The sequence below is a fragment of the Canis lupus genome, chromosome 18 (assembly GCF_048164855.1).
Source record: "Canis lupus baileyi chromosome 18, mCanLup2.hap1, whole genome shotgun sequence".
Classification (NCBI taxonomy): Eukaryota; Metazoa; Chordata; class Mammalia; order Carnivora; family Canidae; genus Canis; species Canis lupus.
In genome coordinates, this window is record NC_132855.1 from 59,536,848 (window position 1) to 59,554,501 (window position 17,654).

General features: G+C 38.6%; 1 protein-coding gene across 1 annotated transcript; it reads left to right on the top strand.

Annotated features, from left to right (window-relative positions):
- The first annotated feature begins 8,430 nt into the window (after positions 1–8,430).
- On the top strand, positions 8,431–9,366 carry LOC140609396 (olfactory receptor 2T27-like). Its single transcript, XM_072784741.1, has one exon. It carries the CDS (start codon positions 8,431–8,433, stop codon positions 9,364–9,366), a length of 936 nt encoding a protein of 311 aa, XP_072640842.1.
- The last annotated feature ends 8,288 nt before the right edge of the window (positions 9,367–17,654 follow it).

Genomic DNA, 17,654 nt, shown 5'->3' on the forward strand with positions numbered 1-17,654 from the left:
CCAGGATACAAGGAGGTTCAACACTCATGGAGCAATGTGATAGATTATACCAACAAGAGAAAAAACAAGAAACATAGGATCCTCTCAATAGATGCAGAGAAAGCATTTGACAAAACACAGCATCCATCCCTGATCAAAACTCTTCAGAGTGTGAGGATAGAGGGAACATTCCTCAGCATCTTAAAAGCCATCTACGAAAAAACCACTGCAAATATCATTCTCAGTGGGGAAACACTGGGAGCCTTTCCCATAAGATCAGGAGCATGACAAGGATGTCCATTTTCACCACTGCTATTCAACATACTACTAGAAGTCCCAGACTCAGCAATCAGGCAACAAAAAGAAATAAAAGGCATTCCAATTGGCAAACAAGGAGACAAACTCTTCTTCCTTGCAGATGACATGATACTGTACTCAGAAAACCCAAAAGTCTCTACCCCAAGATTGCTGGAACTCATACAGCAATTCGGCAATGTGGAAGGATACAAAATCAATGCCCAGAAATCAGTGGCATTTCTATACACTAACAATGAGGCTGAAGAAAGAGAAATTAAGGAGTCAATCCCATTTACAATTGCACACAAAGCATAAGATACCTAGGAATAAACCTAACCAAAGAGGTAAAGGATCTATACCCTAAAACCTATAGAACACTTCTGAAAGAAATTGAGGAAGACACAAAGAGATGGAAAAATATTTCATGCTCATGGATTGGTAGAATTAATATTGTGAAAATGTCAATGTTATCCAGGGCAATTTACACATTTAATGCAAGCCCTATCAAAATATCATGGACTTTCTTTAGAGTTATACCAAATCATCTTAAGATTTGTGTGGAATCATAAAAGACCCCAAATAGCCAGGAGAATATTGGAAAAGAAAACCAGATCCAGAGGCATCACAATGCCAGAATTCAAGTTGTACTACAAAACTGTGATCATAAAGATGTCGTGGTACTGCCACAAAAATAGACACATATATCAATGGAACCAAATAGAGTACCTAGAAATGGGCCCTCAACTCTATGGTTAACTAATATTCGACAAAGCAGAAAAGACTATGCAGTGGAAAATGGACAGTCTCTTCAATAAATAGTGCTAGAAAAGTTGGACATCGACATGCAGAAGAATGAAACTAGACCATTCTCGTACACCATGCACAAAGATAAACTAAAAATTGGTGAAAGATCGGGCAGCCCAGGTGGCTCAGTGGTTTAGTGCCATCTTCATCCCAGGGCCTAATCCTGGCGACCCGAGATCCAGTCTCACATGAGGCTTCCTGCATAGAGCCTGTTTCTTTCTCTGTCTGTGTCTCTGCCTCTATGTCTCTGTGTCTCTTGTGAATAAATAAATAAAATATTTAAAAATTGATGAAAGATCTAAATGTGAGACAAGAATCCATCAGAATCCTAGAGAAGAACACAGGCAAGACCCTTTTTGAACTCAGCCGCAGTAACATCTTGCAAGATACATCCATGAAGGCAAGGGAGACAAAAGCAAAAATGAACTATTGGGACTTCATCGAGATAAGAAGCTTTTGCACGGCAAAGGATACAGTCAACAAAACTAAAAGACAACCTACAGAATGGGAGAAGATATTTGCAAATAACATATCAGATAAAGGACTAGTATCCAGCTTCTTTAAATAACTTATTAAACTCAACAACCAAGAAACAATCAATACAATCATGAAATAGGCCAAAGACATGAACAGAAATTTCACAGAGGAAGACACAGAGATGTCCAACAAGCACATGATAAAAAATACTCCGCATCACTGGCCATTAGGGATATACAAATCAAAACCATGGTGAAATACTACCTCACACTAGTGAGAATGGGGAAAATTAACAAGACAGGAAACCACAAATTTTGGAGAGGATGTGGAGGAAGGGGAACCCTCTAGCACTATTGGTCAGAATGTGAACTGGTTCAGCCACTCTGGAAAACTGTGTGGAGATTTCTCAGAGTTAAAAATAGAACTGCCCTATGACCCAGCAATTGCACTGCTGGGGATTTACCCCAAAGATACAGATGCAGTGAAATGCCAGAACACCTGCCCCCTCAATGTTTATAACAGCAATGTCCACAATAGCCTAACTGTGGAAGGAGCCTCGGTGTCCATTGAAAGATGAATGGATAAAGAAGATGTGGTATATGTATACAATGGAATATTACTCAGCCATTAGAAACGACAAATTCCTACCATTTGCTTCATCATGGATGAAACTGGACAGTATTATGCTGAGTGAAGTAAGTCAATCAGAGAAGGACAAACATTATAGGGTCTCCTTCATTTGGGGAGTACAAAAATTAGTGAAATGCAATAAAGAGGAAAGGAGAGAAAATGAGTGGGAAATATCAGTGAAGGTGACAGATCATGAGGGACTCCTAACTCTGGGAAACAAACAAGGGGTGTTGGAAATGGAGGTGGGCGGGGGCTTGAGGTGACTCTGTGACAGGCACTGAGGGGGGCCCTTTACAGGGGGTACTGGGTGTTATACAATATGTTGGCAAATCGAACTCCAATACAAAAATATAAATTAAATAAATAAATAAATAAATAAATAAATAAATAAATAAATACATACATTAAAAAATATACCCCAAAGAAATTAAAAATCTGAATACATGATCTGAAACCATAAAACCCCTTAAAAGCATAGTCAAGAATATCCTAGCTATCTATCTTAGAAATATTTTTCTAGATATGTCTACCTACTCAATGCAACCAAAAGAAAAAATAAACTATTGGGACTATGTCAAATAAGATTTGCACACCAGAGGAAATCAACAAAATCCAAAATTGGAAGTGCGTAAATAAGATTAAGAGTACACTTATCTTGGTGAGCACTGACAAATGGATAGAATTGTTGAGTCATTATATTGTACACTTGAATCTAACATTGTATGTTAATTTTACTTGAATAAAACACAAACAAAAACAGTAAAAAATATCCCCCAAACCAAAGGTAACCTAGTGAAAAGAAGATATTTGCAAAATATATATTTAATAAGGAGTCAATATACATAATATATTTTTAAAAACATGCAACACAACACCCCCCCCCCAATAATCTCATTAAAAATGGACAGAGGACTTGAAAATATTTTCCCAAAGAAGACATATAAATGGCCAACAGTACCTGGAAAAATGCTCAACATTACTAATCTCCAGGAAAATGCAAATCAAAACTACAGAGAGATACTATCTTATACATGCCATAATAAATAATATAAGAACAAGAAAAAATGGCTATCATCAAAATAAAAAAAGAATAAATAAACTGTGTTGGTGAGGTTGTAGAGAACAGAGATTTCTCATGCACTGTTAGTGAGATTATAAATTGGTGCAGTCACTGTGGAAAACAGTATTGAGTTTTCTCAAAAACTTAAAATGTAAATACTATATGGTCCAGTAATTCCACTACTGGGTATCCACTAATTTGAAAAGATATATAAACTCCCATTTTTTTTGCAGCATTATTTAGAATAGAGAAGGTGTGGAAGCAATCTGGGTGTTCACTGATAGATCAATAGGTAGAAAATAAATGATACACAGATGGATGGGCGGATGCATGGATGATGGACAGATGATAGATAAATAAATGATAGATGACAGAGAGATAGATGATAGATACTAGTAATAAACAAAAATGAGATCTTGCCGTTTGTAAGAACATGAATGGACCTAGAGTTTATTATGCTAAGTGAAATAAGCCAGACACAGTAAGACAAATACCATATGATTTCACTTGTATGTAAGATCTAAAAAACAAAATGAATGAGCAAACAAAGAATAGAAACAGAAACAGACAAACACAGAAAACTAATTCTTTGTCTAAGAGGAAGGAATTGCAAGGGTGAGTAAAATGTTGGAATGGGATTACACAGTATAAAGTCCCAGCTGTAAAAATTTATATATGTAGCAGGGATTACAAAGACTCATCCAGGGATCCCTGGGTGGCGCAGCGGTTTGGCGCCTGCCTTTGGCCCAGGGCGCGATCCTGGAGACCCGGGATCGAATCCCACGTCGGGCTCCCGATGCATGGAGCCTGCTTCTCCCTCTGCGTATGTCTCTGCCTCTCTCTCTCTCTCTCTCTCTCTCTGTGACTATCATAAATAAATTTAAAAAAAAAAACTCATCCACATTGTGACAAGTAGGGATTTTGGTCTTCTTTTTATGGCTATGTAGAATGTCATTGTATATATACATATCATATGTCTTCATTCATTCATCCATCAATAGACATTTTTTTTCATACCTTGCTCCTATAACAATGAACATGGGAGTACATCTATCTTATTAAATTAGTGCAGTCTTTTATTATCCTTGGTTTAATACCTAGGAGTAGAATTGCTGGAATCATATTTCTATTTTATGAGGAAAATTGCCATACTGTTTTCCATAGTGACTTCACCAATTTACATTCCCACTAAAGTGCCTGAGAGCTCCCTTTTCTCCAAAACCTCACCAGTACTGGTTATTTCTTCTTTTTTTAATGTCAGCCATTGTAACAGATATGAGATAATAACATCTCATTGTGGTTTTAATTTACGTATCTCTGATGATTAGTGATGTTGAGCATTTTTGTGTGTGTCTATTAGCCATCCTCAGGTCTTTAGAAAAATTTCTGTTTTAGGGATCATGTTTACTCTGTAGATTGCTTTGGGGAATATGGACATTTTAAGAATATTAATTTTCCTAATCTGTAAGTATAGAATATTTTTCCATTTATTTGAATATTTTTCAATTGCTTTCATCAATGTCTTATAGTTTTCCATGAACAGATCTTTCATACCTTGGTTAAATTTCTTCCAAGGTATTTTATTCTTTTTGATGCAATCGTAAATGGGATAAGTTTCTTAATTTCTCATTCAAATAGTTTGTTGTTAGTCTATATAGCAGTATACCTTTTTGTAGGTTTACTCTATACCCTGCAAATTTAAGGAATATGTTTATTGGCTGAGGAGTGTCAGTTTTACATCTTTTTAAAATTACCTTTTCTTCCCTAATGGCTTTGCTAGGACTTCTAATACTGCCTTGTTCTTGATATTAGAAGAAAAGAAGCAGGAGACTGCAGGGCATAGACTTGCCTGCTTGCTTTAGTGAGACAGTAGAAGAGCAAAGGGTTGGGTTCACTATTATTATCTGCAATTGAACTTAATTAAAGTCTAGGGACTGTGTTCCCCCAGGTCATTCACTACAAAGGCCTCCAGAACCATGATGACAAATTACGAATGTAGCAAGTTAGCTCTTAGCTAATATACCAACCAGTATTTAATATACATAGTGTTGTAGAATCATAGTCACTGGGTTCATTCCTAAAGTGTATGTCTCTCCCTCAACACCAAGCCAATTGCATTTATTTTTCTATGCAAGGAAAAGCACCTAATTTTACATGGTGAGAAGATACATTTGATTACAGAAAATCTAAAGGTTGTCATCAATTCCAAGGGGCAGAAGTGTCTGGAGATAAGTAGAATCCAAGGTAAATACTAAAATAGCATAAGGAAAGCATCTTGATCCATGACTGGTAAAGGAAATTATATAGAGAATTTCCATGCTTACTAAGTTTCACAAATGTCAGACTTTGGTGATTGTACTGTTAAATGAAAAATACCTGTGATTGTTGTAAACTAGTATTTTGTAGGCTTCCTAAGGTTCCAGTCTTAACCTGGCATAATATGCAGCAGGCATCATTCGTGATGTTAAAAAAAAAAAAACATTTGAGAATAAGAATTACTACAATTTTAGACTCCGAGCTGATATATTCAAAAATGTGCCTAAACTTAGTAACCCAGTTAATTTCTTGATAATCTCTTAAATTTATCCTATTGCTTTTAGAAAAACTATCTGGTGACTGAGTTATGATTTCATTTCAATTTTCCTCAAATCATGCTAACCTCAAATGCATAACCTCAAATCATGCTAACAATGGCAAGCTGTGTTCTTAAAATGACATAGTTATACTTTTGAAGATTTCCTAAAAGGTCAGTAAAATCATATAAGTAATGTAACTTTTCATTCCTCATTTTGAGTAGATTGTTTGATTTCTGTATTAAAGAAATAATGGAAATATATTGGGTTGGCTATCCATAGTTACTCCATTGGATTGAATTAGTTGATATAATGGCTTTACCATTATGGGAATAAATTAATAAATAATTCAAAAACTTTTCTAAATAACAGTAGATTTTTCCATTCCAAGAATTGTTATCTGTAGTATGGTTGCATTGTAATTCATGGTTTTTGATTATTAAAACACATGATTTTTCCCCAAGCAGCTAGTTATTCATTGATACAAATTTACAAAATGTTAGTTAAAAGATTAAGTGAAAAAGAATTAAACACATGTGGATTGTTTCTCTTTACATTTCATTCCAAAATCACTCAACATTACTTCCTTTACTCTATTATCTGTATTTTTAAAGTCTTCACCATTAGTGTTCTAAAAGTTATGAGGTCATGTATTGATAACTTTGAAAAATTATGTGGCTTGTATAATTGAAGATTGGAGTAATACCTAGAATAGATTGCAGAACACTGTTGTTTTAATGCTACTGATGATGATGATGATGATGATGATGACAATAGATAAATTTTGAAAACTTGGAATCTGTCATTCCTCACATACACTTAATCATAAATATCATACACATCTGTGTTACATGAAGCTATTCAGTAATGAGAAAATTGAAAACATTTTACACAGTTCAAAATTGTTAAATAATAATTTGTGTAAGAATTCTAGCTTTTCTTCTCATTTACTTTGCAACATGAGTTTTGACAGAACAGATAATTTCCTAAGTCTTTAAACTTATATGAGTTACTGTGCCCTAAGAAAGGCATAGCTCAAATTAAATGTTACATCATTCTCCACCCTTATCTTTTTCAGACAGATCTTTGTGTTGATATATCATACTATGCCAGCCTTAGCTTCAGCATTGACTCTACTCTTTTGTTACATGTTGTTATAAATGACTCTATATCTAATCTCATGTGTATATATGTATATAATTAAACTTACATATATAACTGTATGTGTATATATGTATATAAAATATATACCCTGGTCATTCAATAAACCTAGAATGAAAAATAAATAAATGGTGAAGACTTTTCAAGAACTACTTTTTTTTGTTCCCGAAATAATGTAAGATTAGCGAGATTAGTCATTGGGCCCATTAGTGACAAAACAAGATTAATAACTAGCTCTTTATTTTATATTTCAGCAGACTTATGACTAAGAGAACAACAAATATCTTCATATCATCAGCTAGGAAACAGTGATGCATATGGAAACTTTCACGTGTATATTTGTCTTACTTAGATTGGGGTGGAGATTCTACTTTTCAGTAAGGTGTCATGGAGGGGAAAACTTTTGCTCTCACCAGAAGAGATGCAATTGCAGTGAAGGTATTTGTCATACATTCTGTTTGAAAATAGGTCCTCCTAAATTCCATGGACTTTGTTAAGTTTATCGTTAATATTTATTGGACACATACTCTTTTGAAGTTACTTTATTAACAATACAGAATATTTAAGATTTCCAAGAAGGGCAATAAGTCTGGCAATTTTCATTACTATGCTTACATCATTATGATGAGAAGTCAAATAAAATTAAATGGGATCTCATTAGTATTTTTTAATTTGCAATTTTGTTTTGTTTTTTTAAGATTTTATTTATTTATTCATGAGAGACAGAGAGAGGGAGAGAGAAGCAGAGACAGGCAGAGGGAGAAGCAGGCTCCATGCAGGGAGCCAGACATGGGACTCAATCCTGGGTCACCAGGATCAGGCCCTGGGCTGAAGGTGGTGCTAAACTGCTGAGCCACCTGGGCTGCCCTAATTTGCGATTTTAAAGTGAAATTAAATGGATTAATTTGATGTTCCTTCCCCCCATATACAAGAGCTAATAACTAGGATCCATAACTATCAGAAATAATATACAGAATTTTTAGATTCATACTTGTAGGAAATAGATGCATAGTTATTACAAGATTCTCTAATCAAAAAAGAAAAAAAGAAAGAAAGAAGAAAAAGAAAGAAGAAAGAAAGGAAGAAAGAAGAAAGAGAAAGAAAGAAAAAGAAAGAAAGAAAGAAAGAAAGAAAGAAAGAAAGAAAGAAAGAAAGAGAAAGAAAGAAAGAAAGAAAGAAAAGCGAAAGAAAGCAAAGAAGAAAAAAATACACTCAACAGAGGCACTGAAGTTATCAATTCTTCTAATATTATCTAAGAAATATTTAGGCAATTGCTCAACAATAAATAGTGAAATATCTCTGATGAGACTATGGCAAATATGAGATTCTAAAGTTGGGGAGAAAATATAAAATTTTACATCCAACTATTGATATAATACCTATACTGAACATCATCTGTTCTAATACATTTGATTTGTCCTCCAACCCTGTTGCATTTCTTTTAGAGGCATGGTGGGTGGAAATGAATCCTCAGTAACTGACTTCATCCTTGTGGGACTCTTTCCTGAATTTCAGCATTCTATTGTTCTCAACCTTGTGATCATCTTCATCTACATCTTTGCCTTCCTGGGAAACATACTTCTGATTGTCTTGATTTGGGGAGACTCTCAGCTTCATACGCCCATGTACATTCTCCTCAGTCAACTCTCCCTCATTGACTTGACATTAACTTCCACCATTGTTCCAAAGATGGCTTCTAATTTTTTCACAGGGGAAAGGACAATATCATGGATTGGTTGTGGAACACAGAGTTTCTTCTTCCTGATGTTGGGAATGTCAGAGTGCCTTATTTTGACTCTCATGGCTTATGACCGCTATGTGGCTGTCTGCAACCCATTGCGCTATCCCATTATCATGAGCCCTCGGGTCTGTATGCACATGATTTTTGGGTGTTGGATTGGAGGCTCTGTAAGTTCATTTATCCATACAGTCTACCCTATGCATTTTCCCATCTGTGGATCACGGGAGATCCACCACTACTTCTGTGAGGTCCCAGTCCTAATTAAGCTCTCCTGTGAAGACACTTCATTGTATCAGTTGGTGGTGGTTGTGACAAGCATTGTGTTGCTTGTTGTACCTTTCAGTCTCATCACTGTTTCCTATACTCTCATCTTCCTCACTGTCTTTCGTATGAACTCTGTCAAAGGCAGGAAAAAAACTCTGGCCACCTGCTCTTCCCATCTAACTGTGGTGAGTCTCTTCTTTGGCCCAAACATATTTATCTATATGTCTTTCACTTCCTCCCACAGTGCGGAGCAGGACCAAGCTCTTTCTGTATTCAGCAATATTCTAACACCCATGTTGAACCCTCTCATTTACAGCCTGAGGAACAAAGAGGTGGTGGCAGCTCTCAGGAAGCTTATGGGGAAATGTGTGACATCTTAGTAGTTGAAAAGTACTCCCCAGCTGTGTAAAGGACATCTTTACAGCATGGACAATGATAGAGTTGGAAATGGTATTCCAATTCTCAAATTGGTATTTCAGATACCAACATGGGGGATCCTGGGTGGCTCAGCAGTTTAGCGCCTGCCTTTGGCATAGGGTGTGATCCTGGAGTCCAGGGATTGAGTCCCACATTGGGCTTCCTGCATGGAGCCTGCTTCTCCCTCTGACTGTGTCTCTGACTTTCTCTCTCTCTCTCTGTGTCTCTCATGAATAAATAAATAAAATCTTAAAAAAAAAGAGAGATACCAACATGGTGTTGTTGGTTTCAGGAAAGCAAGGTGATTGCAGCTCTATGTAAATAGAACTTTTCATATGTGATTTTCAAGTACTCCAATGTAGGTTTCTTTACTAATAAATACCTTTGGGACATTATTCAGTTAGGGGATAAAATTTAATAAAATTATTTTAAGTTTAAAAATTAAATTTAGTCAAATATGAGATTTTATTTTATATTTGTAAATTAAATAATAATCAATGTCTAGGTCTCAAATTGAACTCAACATTCTTGAATCTTTTTGGGTAGAAATAGCAAATTTATAGAAGGACAAGATTAGGATGATCCTGATCTTACCTCCCATCATGGACAAAGTGGTGTATCAGCTACATCTATGCAACTAATTCTGAAAACAACCTGTAGTCAACTGGCAGAGAAAACAAAACAAACAAACAAACAAAAACATTTCATAGTTATTCACAGAGAGAAGACTACATCAAAAAGGAAAGGATAGGAGACACGATTGGTAACCTCAGTGAAATTGATGGAAAAATGAAAGGAACATCACAAGCATAAAGGTTTGAGATGATCAGACTCCACACCAAGTGTCTTGGTACTGGGGACCTGCACTGGGAAGAAGTCCTCATAATGTTTGACTTCGAAAACCAGTAGTGCTTAACTTTATGAGCTTAAAAATAGCTGGCTAAATTCTTGAAGAGCTAATGGATAACAGGATAACAATGACACACCTTTAATGAAAGTGTACTAAATAATTCATCCCAAGACACAGCACAAAAGCAGCAGTTTTAAAAGTGCCTGGAGAATAGTAAAGAAGATTCATTGGCTAATCTTATAAAATGTGGTGGAGGAGTAGGGACATTTAGATTTCTTTTTTTAAAAGATTTTATTTATTTATTCATGAGACACACACACGCAGAGACAGACAGAGACAGAGACAGAGGCAGGCAGAGGGAGAATCAGGCTCCAGGCAGGGAACCAACGTAGGACTCGATCCCGGGTCTCCAGGATCAGGTCCTGGGCTGAAGGTGGCACTAAACCGCTGAACCACCCGGGCTGCCCACATTTACATTTTTTAAGGAAAAAAATTGCTAGCAGGTGTCATATCCTTTTTTTCTAACATGATCAAGATAGTTAGAGTCTCAAGAGAGCCAACAATACACTCTTCATAAATATTGCTAGCACTATGCACCATGGCATTCCCTTGCAAACCTGCATCATCTTGCAAACCTGCAAACCTGCAAACCTGGCATTCCCTTGTAAACCTGCATCATCTCAACCTCTCACCTTGGCATGCATCCTTTTGAAATAACTCCTGCCGTGAAGTAAATGGGGTATAGCCCACACATCATCATGTGAGCAGTTCCAGCAACCTGGCTTCTTAGCAGGCGGTGCTGAGAGGAATATCTACCATTTGATGCACTCACAAATGTGGCAGAAAGACTTATTGCAGACTGCTAGGCTGACTGCCAGCCCCCCAACCAGGAAGCTCATAGCAGCCACATCCATGCCTCTCAACATTCATCCACAAGAGGCAAACTTGGCCATTGTAGGTAGCTAAGCTGAAGGAAATTGCAGCTCAGCTACAAGAGGAGAGTACAAGCTATCCTCACAGGGGATACTGCTAGGGTGCCCGATTCTAATGACTAATGGCATTCACTATAAGGCAGCAGAGGACATCTTTTACACATGCCACTACTTTTAAAACCAGAAGATCTAGCTGACCTACTCAATACATAGAAAAAAACAAAGAATCAAAATGAGGTAACAGAGAAATATATCCAAACTAAGGAACAAAATATATATATATAGTAAAAAGGTAAATGAAAGGGAGATAAGCCATATGCCTGATAAATAACTCAAAGTAATGGACGTAAAGATATCACTGAACTTGAGAAGAGTGGATGAGCTCAGTAAGAGATTTAACATGGACGTAGAAAAAAGAAAAGAAAAAATGAATATGTCAAAGCTGAATAATGCAACAACTGAAGTAAAAATACACTAGAGGAAATAAATGGCAAAACAGAAAAAGCAGAACAGATCAATAATGAAAAATGAAATAATGGAAAGAAACCAAACTTAATGTCAAAGTAAATAGATAATAATAATAATAATAATAATAATAATAATAATAATAGGAGGGAGGGGCAAGATGGAGAAAGAGTAGGGTCCCCAAATCACAGGTCTCCACCAAATTACCTAGATAACCTTAAAATCATCCTGAAAATCTACGAATTCAGCCTGAGATTTAAAGAGAGACCAGCTGGAATGCTACAGTGAGAAGAGTTCGTGCTTCTATCAATCAAGGTAGGAAGACAGGAAAAAAGAAATAAAGAAACAAAAGGCCTCCAAGGGGGAGGGGCCCCGCGAGGAGCCGGGCTGAGGCCGGGGCGAGTGTCCCCAGGACAGGAGAGCCCCGTCCCGGAGGAGCAGGAGCTGCACCGACCTTCCCGGCTGAAAGGGGCTCGCGGGGAGTTGGAGCAGGACCCAGGAGGGCGGGGATGCCTTCGGGCTCCCGGGGACACTAACAGACACCTGCGCCCCGGGAGAGTGCGCCGAGCTCCCTAAGGGCTGCAGCGTGCACGGGGGACCCGGAGCAGCTCGGGGGGCTCGGGCGGCGGCTCCGCGGAGGGGGCTGCGGGGCGGGAGCAGCTCGGGGGGCTCGGGGGCGGCTCCGCGGAGGGGGCTGCGGGGCGGGAGCAGCTCGGGGGGGGCTCGGGGGCGGCTCCGCGGAGGGGGCTGCGGGGTGGGAGCGAATCCAACAGCGCAGGCCCCGAGCCCAGGGCGCCGGGACACAGACCAGGATCCGGCCTCCCCCCGGACAGGCAGAGGCCGGGAAGGCCCAGGACAGCGAGGACGCTCCTGCCCCAGCTGAGCAGATCAGCGGCCCCGCCCCGGAGCCTCCAGGCCCTGCAGACGGAGAGCTCCGGAGTTACTGCGGGAGCTGAATCCAGGGCTCCAGAGCTGGCCCCGCCACTGGGGTTGTTCCTCCTGGGGCCTCACGGGGTAAACAACCCCCACTGAGCCCTGCACCAGGCAGGGGGCAGAGCAGCTCCCCCAAGTGCTCACACCTGAAAATCAGCACAACAGGCCCCTCCCCCAAAGACCAGCTAGATGGACAAGTTCCAGAGAAGACAAGGGACTTACAGTATACAGAATCAGAAGATACTCCCCGTGTTTTTGTTTTTGTTTTTGTTTTTTTTTTGCTTTTTTATTTCTGTTTGCTTCCCCCACCCTTTTTTTCTTTCTCTTTTTCTTTTTTCTTTTTTCTTCCTTTTTTTTTTCTTTTTCTCTTTTCTTTCCTTCTTTCTCTCCTCTCTTTTCTCCTTTTCCGAATACAACCTGTGTTTGGCCACTCTGCACTGACCAAAATGACTATTAGGAAAACCGCACCTCAAAAGAAAGAATCAGAAATAGTCCTCTCTCCCACAGAGTTACAAAATTTGTGTTACAATTGAATGTCAGAAAGCCAATTCAGAAGCACTATCCTACTGGTGGCTCTAGAAAAAAAGCATAAAAGACTCAAGAGACTTCGTGACTGCAGAATTTAGACCTAATCAGGAAGAAATTAAAAATCAATTGAATGAGATGCAATCCAAACTAGAAGTCCTAACGACGAGGGTTAACGAGGTGGAAGAACGAGTGAGTGACATAGAAGACAAGTTGATGGCAAAGAGGGAAACTGAGGAAAAAAGAGATAATTAAAAGACCATGAGGATAGATTAAGGGAAATAAACGACAGCCTGAGGAAGAAAAACTTACATTTAATTGGTGTTCCTGAGGGTTCCGAAAGGGACAGAGGGCCAGAATATGTATTTGAACAAATTCTAGCTGAAAACTTTCCTAATCTGGGAAGGGAAACAGGCATTCAGATCCAGGAAATAGAGAGATGCCCCCCTAAAATCAATAAAAACCATTCAACACCTCGACATTTAATAGTGAAGCTTGCAAATGCCAAAGATAAAGAGAAGATCCTTAAAGCAGCAAGAGACAAGAAATCCCTGACTTTTATGGGGAGGAGTATTAGGGTAACAGCAGACCTCTCCACAGAGACCTGGCAGGCCAGAAAGGGCTGGCAGGATATATTCAGGGTCCTAAATGAGAAGAACATGCAACCAAGAATACTTTATCCAGCAAGGCTCTCATTCAAAATGGAAGGAGAGATAAAGAGCTGCCAAGACAGGCAGGAACTGAAAGAATATATGACCTCCAAAGCAGCTCTGCAAGAAATTTTAAGGGGGACTCTTAAAATTCCCCTTTAAGAAGAAGTTCAGTGGAACAATCCACAAAAACAAGGACTGAATAGATATCATGATGACACTAAACTCATATCTGTCAATAGTAACTCTGAACGTGAACGGGCTTAATGACCCCATCAAAAGGCGCAGGGTTTCAGACTGGATAAAAAAGCAGGACCCATCTATTTGCTGTCTACAAGAGACTCATTTTAGACAGAAGGACACCTACAGCCTGAAAATAAAAGGTTGGAGAACCATGTACCATTCAAATGGTCCTCAAAAGAAAGCAGGGGTAGCCATCCTTATATCAGATAAACTAAAATTTACCCCGAAGACTGTAGTGAGAGGTGAAGAGGGACACTAAATCATACTTGAAGGATCTATCCAACAAGAGGACTTAACAATCCTCAATATATATGCCCCGAATGTGGGAGCTGCCAAATATATAAATCAATTATTAACCAAAGTGAAGAAATACTTAGGTAATAATACACTTATACTTGGTGACTTCAGTCTAGCTCTTTCTATACTCGATAGGTCTTCTAAGCACAACATCTCCAAAGAAACGAGAGCTTTAAATGATACACTGGACCAGATGGATTTCACAGATATTTACAGAACTTTACATCCAAACTCACCTGAATACACATTCTTCTCAAGTGCACATGGAACTTTCTCCAGAATAGACCACATACTGGGTCACAAATCGGGTCGGAACCTATACTCAAAGATTGGAATCGTCCCCTGCATATTCTCAGACCATAATGCTTTGAAATTAGAACTAAATCACAACAAGACGTTTGGAAGGACCTCAAACATGTGGAGGTGAAGGACCATCCTGCTAAAAGATGAAAGGGTCAACCAGGAAATTAAGGAAGAATTTAAAAGATTCATGAAACTAATGAGAATGAAGATACAACCGTTCAAAATCTTTGGGATGCAGCAAAAGCAGTCCTAAGGGGGAAATACATCGCAATACAAACATCCATTCAAAAACTGGAAAGAACTCAAATACAAAAGCTAACCTTACACATAAAGGAGCTAGAGAAAAAACAGCAAATAGATCCTACACCCAGGAGAAGAAGAGAGTTAATAAAGATTCGAGCAGAACTCAACGAAATCGAGACCAGAAGAACTGTGGAACAGATCCACAGAACCAGGAGTTGGTTCTTTGAAAGAATTAATAAGATAGATAAACCATTAGCCAGCCTTATTAAAAAGAAGAGAGAGAAGACTCAAATTAATAAAATCATGAATGAGAAAGAAGAGATCACTACCAACACCAAGGAAATACAAATGATTTTAAAAACATATTATGAACAGCGATACACCAATAAATTAGGCAACCTAGAAGAATTGGACACTCTTCTGGAAAACCACAAACTACCAAAACTGGAAGTAGAAGAAATGAAAACCTGACCAGGCCAATAACCAGGGAGGAATTTGAAGCAGTCATCAAAAACCTCCCAAGACACAAGAGTCCAGGGCCAGATTGCTTCCCAGTGGAATTCTATCGAACGTTTAAAGAAGAAATCATACCTATTCTACTAAAGCTGCTTGGAAAGATAGAAAGAGATGGAGTACTTCCAAATTCGTTCTATGAGGCCAGCATCATCTTAATTCCAAAACCAGACAAGGATACCACCAAAAAGCAGAATTACAGACCAATATCCCTGATGAACATGGATGCAAAAATTCTCAACTAGATACTGGCCAATAGGATCCAACAGTACATTAAGAAAATTATTCACCACGACCAAGTAGGATTTATCCCCGGGACACAAGGCTGGTTCAACACCCATAAAACAATCAATGTGATTCATCATATCAGCAAGAGAAAAACCAAGAACCATAGGATCCTCTCCATAGATGCAGAGAAAGAATTTGACAACATACAGCATCCATTTCTGATCAAAACTCTTCAGAGTGTAGGGATAGAGGGAACATTCCTCAACATCTTAAAAGCCATCTATGAAAAGCCCACAGCAAATATCATTCTCAATGGGGAAGCACTGGGAGCCTTTCCCCTAAGATCAGGAACAAGACAGGGATGTCCACTCTCACCACTGCTATTCCACATAGTACTGGAAGTCCTAGCCTCAGCAATCAGACAACAAAAAGACATTAAAGGCATTCAAATTGGCAAAGAAGAAGTCAAACTCTCCCTCTTCGCCGATGACATGATACTCTACATAGAAAACCCAAAAGTCTCCACCCCAAGATTGCTAGAAGTCATACAGCAATTCGGTAGCGTGGCAGGATACACAATCAATGCCCAGAAATCAGTGGCATTTCTATACATTAATATGAGACTGAAGAAAGAGAAATTAAAGAGTCAATCCCATTTACAATTGCACCCAAAAACATAAGATACCTAGGAATAAACCTAACCAAAGAGGTAAAGGATCTATACCCTAAAAACTATAGAACCCTTCTGAAAGAAATTGAGGAGGACACAAAGAGATGGAAAAATAGTCCATGCTCATGGATTGGCAGAATTAATATTGTGAAAATGTCAATGTTACCCAGGGCAATTTACACGTTTAATGCAATCCCTATCAAAATACCATGGACTTTCTTCAGAGAGTTAGAACAAATTATTTAAGGTTTGTGTGGAATCAGAAAAGACCCCGAATAGCCAGGGGAATTTTAAAACAGAAAACCATAGCTGGGGGCATCACAATGCCAGATTTCAGGTTGTACTACAAAGCTGTGGTCATCAAGACAGTGTGGTACTGGCCAAAAACAGACACATAGATCAATGGAACAGAATAGAGAACCCAGAAGTGGACCCTCAACTTTATGGTCAACTAATATTCGATAAAGGAGGAAAGACTATCCATTGGAAGAAAGACAGTCTCTTCAATAAATGGTGCTGGGAAAATTGGACATCCACATGCAGAAGAATGAAACTAGACCACTCTCTTGCACCATACACAAAGATAAACTCAAAATGGATGAAAGATCTAAATATGAGACAAGATTCCATCAAAATCCTAGAGAAGAACACAGGCAACACCCTTTTTGATCTCGGCCACAGTAACTTCTTGCAAGATACATCCACGAAGGCAAAAGAAACAAAAGCTAAAATGAACTATTGGGACTTCATCAAGATAAGAAGCTTTTGCACAGCAAAGGATACAGTAAACAAAACTAAAAGACAACCTACAGAATGAGAGAAGATATTTGCAAATGACATATCAGATAAAGGGCTAGTTTCCAAGATCTATAAATAACTTATTAAACTCAACACCAAAAAAACAAACAATCCAATCATGAAATGGGCAAAAGACATGAACAGAAATCTCACAGAGGAAGACATAGACATGGCCAACATGCATATGAGAAAATGCTCCGCATCACTTGCCATCAGGGAAATACAAATCGAAACCACAATGTGATACCACCTCACACCAGTGAGAATGGGGAACATTAACAAGGCAGGAAACCACAAATGTTGGAGAGGATGTGGAGAAAAGGGAACCCTCTTACACTGTTGGTGGGAATGTGAACTGGGCAGCCACTCTGGAAAACTGTGTGGAGGTTCCTCAAAGAGTTAAAAATAGACCTGCCCTACGACCCATCAATTGCACTGCTTGGGATTTACCCCAAGGATGCAGATGCAATGAAACGCCGGGACACCTGCACCCCGATGTTTATAGCAGCAATGGCCACAATAGCCAAACTGTGGAAGGAGCCTCGGTGTCCATCGAAAGATGAATGGATAAAGAAGATGTGGTTTATGTATATAATGGAAT